The sequence below is a fragment of the Procambarus clarkii genome, unplaced genomic scaffold (genome assembly GCF_040958095.1).
Source record: "Procambarus clarkii isolate CNS0578487 unplaced genomic scaffold, FALCON_Pclarkii_2.0 HiC_scaffold_101, whole genome shotgun sequence".
Classification (NCBI taxonomy): Eukaryota; Metazoa; Arthropoda; class Malacostraca; order Decapoda; family Cambaridae; genus Procambarus; species Procambarus clarkii.
The window spans coordinates 209,741-214,568 of NW_027189134.1; the positions used below are offsets into that span (position 1 = coordinate 209,741).

The following is a 4,828-nucleotide window of genomic DNA, read 5'->3' on the forward strand; positions in this document are numbered from 1 at the left end:
CATTCCACCTGTGCCAGGCAAAATGTGGTGAATGTAGGATAACCTTCACCGCCAATCCTCGGCATCAGTGCGTTATTTACTGTATGCAATGTTCGGAGATATCTCGTGGACATTATGATAAGATTTGTCCCTCGTGCTCCAAAGTGATTTGTGCTACCCGTAAGTATCATTGTTTTTATAACATCTGTTAGGAGTCATAGTATATGTATAGATACTATAGAAAATTGTTCAATAGTAGCTAAATTTTTATGTGAATAAGTATTTACAGTTGGCTGTAGAGCTATACATCTATGCAGCATTCCATAAAAATATATATATATATGTATAACTATATATATTAATTCAAATCTACAGGTGGCCACCCCGATGCATGTCCATTTTGCATGTATCTAGATGACCCCGAGTCTGATGCCAGTTCTGATTCGGAGCACTCAGAAGCATCATCGCGCCAAAGCGTCCAATATGAAAGTAAGTCAATTGCACTATTCTGCAATACCATTCCCAATTCTTGTCAGATATATTTATAAAAATATCTAATTTATCATCGATAATTATTCACATGATCATTTATATGATTTTAGGCTCGCCAACTCAGCAGGTAGTGGAGGTAGAGGAGGAATATCCTCGTGGAGGAGGTGGTGAAGAGCCTAGCACGAGCCGAGCTCGCTCACCAACACCAGAAGATAATGACAACAGGGAAAGTTCTATTAGTAAGTAACATCCGCATTAATTATTATTTTCATATTTCAATAATGTCATTATTATTATTATTATTAAAATCCCTATATTAAAATTTTATTAACTGAAATCTTTATTCTTGTTACTTATAGGTTCACAACTGGAGGACGAAGAAGACTCCCTGCATTTAGTTTTGGAAGCAGATTCAGATATGGATGCCAGCCAGGCTATTGCTAATTCTCCGCCACCACCTCAGGAACAGGAACAGCAACAGCAGGTAGATGTTTTGCTTCCTCCTCAACCCGAAGTGCTTGAAGTAATCAATAATTTCAATGGGGGTTACATACGCCATTCATATAGCATCCCAGATCATGCCCAAGGAGATCCTGCCCATTATTTGACTATATATCGTGATTATTTTATTCAGCAAATAGAATCCTTGTTTGACGCCGTTCACCCCAATTTCCCTCCTGCCCTCTTGATATACCCTGATTTTACTTTTAATTTACAACGGCTTAATCAAGAAAATGAACCTGATTTTGAGGGAGAGTTACCTATAAGGGCCGAGCAACGCACTGTATCTAGGCATGAGGCTAGTGTTGTCGTAGATCAATGGATTGCTGAATTGGATAATAAGTTAGAAGAGTTCTTTGCCGAGACAGAAGGTTCGAGTCTAGGTATACAGAGCATTTCTGGTTTTTATATCAATTCCATAGCAGTTCAGCATCCTATCCGTCTTGGGGAATACGTACCTTATCCAGATAGATTGCGTGGCAAAAAGTATGTTTTCAATCCTAAAGGCGAGCAAAATATATGTTTGATCCAATGTTTAGCCACATACATATGTCTTGCTCAGGGTATGACATTAGATAATATCCGCAGATGTTCCAAGTCATCCAGGTGGTGTCTTAGATTTGTCCGATGGTCTGAGGATATTGAAATTCCCATAACGTACGATAACATCAATAAAATAGAAAGCATAAATAAATTAAGTATATTTATCTATGTGTTAACTCGTGAAGAAAATAGGTACTATATTAGCTTAGCTAGGAAAGGCAGGGAACATTCTGCCCGTAAAGTACCATTGCTCATGTTGGAGGATCAGCATCTTGTGCTCATTAAAGATTTCAATCAGTATGTTCGCAACATGCGCAGCCATTCATATGAGATCCCTAACAATCATGTTTTCTGTCATTCATGCTTAATTCATTTGTCACCTGATGCTATGCGGGATCATGAAGAGTCATGCGAAGTTAAACAAACATTGAAATTTTACCCTGAAGGTCATAAAATCAAGTTCAAAAATTACGGTCGTGCCTATGGACCCTCTCACACGGCATATTATAATTTCGAGTGCTTGTTAGACCCCTCCAATCCCCAAGGTATGATCGAGAAGCGTCACAAAGCCGTGGCATATGCTTTTATCATCATCAACAGGGAATTGGAGGTTGTAGAGAAATTAACGTATATGGGGGATGACCCTGTGAATCATTTCATAGATACTTTAGAGAAAGCATGGAAGAGAATTAAATCTACCATGCCTACATACAAAATATCTATGACACGTGAACATTGGCAAGCCTATAGACGGCAGACCACATGTGAAATGTGTTATAGTCCATTTAAATCAGATAAAGACAAGCACCGTCATCATGATCATGCTATTGAATTTGATAATTATCTAGCTGCCTATTGCCAAAGGTGCAACATGTCATGCAGAAATTCTTATAAATATTTATATACATTCTCTCACAATGCTGCTTATGACCTCGGGGTAATTTTAAATGAATTGTCTAACGTCCCTAACCGTGAAATTGACATTGCCTCCAAAGATGGATTTAAGTTCATGAAAGTAGATATCGGTAAACTTCGGTTTATGGATAGTCTGGCTTTACTAAATAATGGGCTTGAAAAACTAGCTAAAGAACATATCAAGGAAAGTAAACCCACCACTTACACCTCAGTTATGCTAGATGACGTCCCTGTAGCTGCCCACCATTTATTAAAGACAGGCAAACAGGTCTTCTGTTATGACTACATTTCATCTTTGGAGAAATTAAATGAACCGGCTCTTCCTCCTCCCGAAGCCTTTTTCAATAGTTTAAAGCACGAGGCCATAAGCGAGAGCGATTATACACAGGCTAAAGAAGTCTTTAGATTAGCGGAATGCAAGACCATTGGGGATTATTTGAAGGTCTATTTGAAAGTGGATACTGGACTATTGTGTGATGTGTTCACTGTATGGCGCAAGACCATGCTTGAGCTGTACAAGTTAGACATTACACACTACGTCTCGTTATCTAGTTTTGCATGGGACGCTTTCTTGTTTAAGAGTCAAGTTGTCTTGGACTCTATTTCTGATCCCCATTTGTACGATGTATTGCGTAGAAATCTAAGAGGCGGATTTACCTCTGTTGTGCAACAACACACAAGTGTACAAAATGAGCATACGGGTGCTGATCCTTCTAGCACTGATAAATATATTCTGTATTTAGATTTTAATGGCTTATACGCCACCTGTATGACAGAACTTCTTCCTCAAGGCGGGATCCGAAAATTATCTACTGCCGAATGCGATGATTGGCTCCAACAGGGATTGGAAAATATTACATGTGATGGGGATAAAGGGTATTGGGTCATGTGTGATACCAAGCATGTCGCACCTGAGGTGGCTCGATACACCGATGACTTGCCTTTAACCCTGTCGCATGCTAATATTTCAACTGATCTTCTCTCCGATTATAGCAAACATATTTTAAATACCGAAGATCGTAAACTCCCCAAGAAAAATAATAAATTAATTGCCTCACATCTCCCTCAAAAAGATTACTTGGTGAGTTTAGATTTGCTTCAGATGCTGATGAAATTGGGATTGGAAGTAGCTAAGGTAAATGCAGTTTATGAATTCCAACAGAGTAAGTACCTTAAGGAATTTGTCGAAACAAATGCTCGTGAACGTGCAAATACACCTTGCGCCATTAAGGGTAAAGCTTTCAAGCTAGTATCAAATGCAATTTACGGCAAGAGTTTGACGAATGTGAGTAAATATGGCGATCAGCATTATTTAGTTACATCACGAGACAAATTCCAAAAGCATGCGCGCAATCCGTTCTTCAAACGAAGCATTTTGTTAAGTGAAGACAGAGTCATTTGCACAGTTAAAAAACAATCACTTAAAGTCAATACACCAACCTATCTGGGGTTCCAGATCTTGCAAATAGCTAAGAGGATCCTATATGATTTTTGGTACAATACCGTCAAAGCTCATTATGGAGACGAAGCTAGATTGCTGTATACGGATACAGATTCGTATTTGATTGAATTAAGCTGTCCAAATGCCTTTGAGGAATTAAATAAACTGCCTTTATCTCAGCATATGGATTTCAGTAATTTCCCTCCTGAAAATCCCTATTTCGATGACTCTCGCAAAGGTCAACTAGGTTTGTTAAAATCGGAAGTTGGAGCCAAAATTATCAAAGAACTCATTGCATTGAAGCCTAAAATGTACTCCATTCTCACTCAAGATCAGGTTCAGATCTGTCGTTGTAAAGGAATTCCCACTTATCATCAGTCTAAACTCACTCATGCTGCTTTCCAAAGTTCTTTAGAGTTAAATATTGGGCAGAGGTTCCAATCCAGATCTATTAGGAATGTTAAAGGCCGTATGTGTACCTGTCTCACTACAAAACGTGGATTGTCCGCCTTTGACGATAAACGTTATGTACTGAGTCCTACACAGTCTTTGGCGTATGGACACCCCGATATATCTCGAGCAGAAATTCATGAAGAGAATGAGGAGGAGGAGGAGGATGTACCTGCACCTGCTGCTGCTGCACGTCCTGTGAGACGTGGATTCCATCCCATATTCAATATGTGGGGAAAACGCGATGCACTGGTGAACAAGACGTATCCTCACAATTAGTAACTGAAGAAATTGATGTTTGAAAATTGCTACCTCCCCTAACCTGAGATTGATGTTTGAAAATTGCTACCTCCCCTAACCTGTCATTGATGTTTGAAAAAATTGCTACCTCCCCTAACCTGTCATTGATGTTTGAAAATTGCTACCTTCCCTAACCTGTCATTGATGTTTGAAAAAATTGCGGGGCCCCTGACTCATCACTGATGTTCTGAAAATGCAGTCTCCCTT

At 39.1% G+C, this 4,828-nt stretch overlaps 1 protein-coding gene across 1 annotated transcript; it reads left to right on the forward strand.

Annotated features, from left to right (window-relative positions):
• The first annotated feature begins 383 nt into the window (after window positions 1-383).
• Window positions 384-4,600, forward strand: LOC138360208 (uncharacterized). The gene is made up of 3 exons (XM_069320147.1): window positions 384-468; window positions 582-710; window positions 831-4,600. The coding sequence occupies exons 1-3, from the start codon at window positions 384-386 to the stop codon at window positions 4,598-4,600; spliced, it is 3,984 nt and encodes a 1,327-aa protein (XP_069176248.1).
• Window positions 4,601-4,828: the final 228 nt, after the last annotated feature.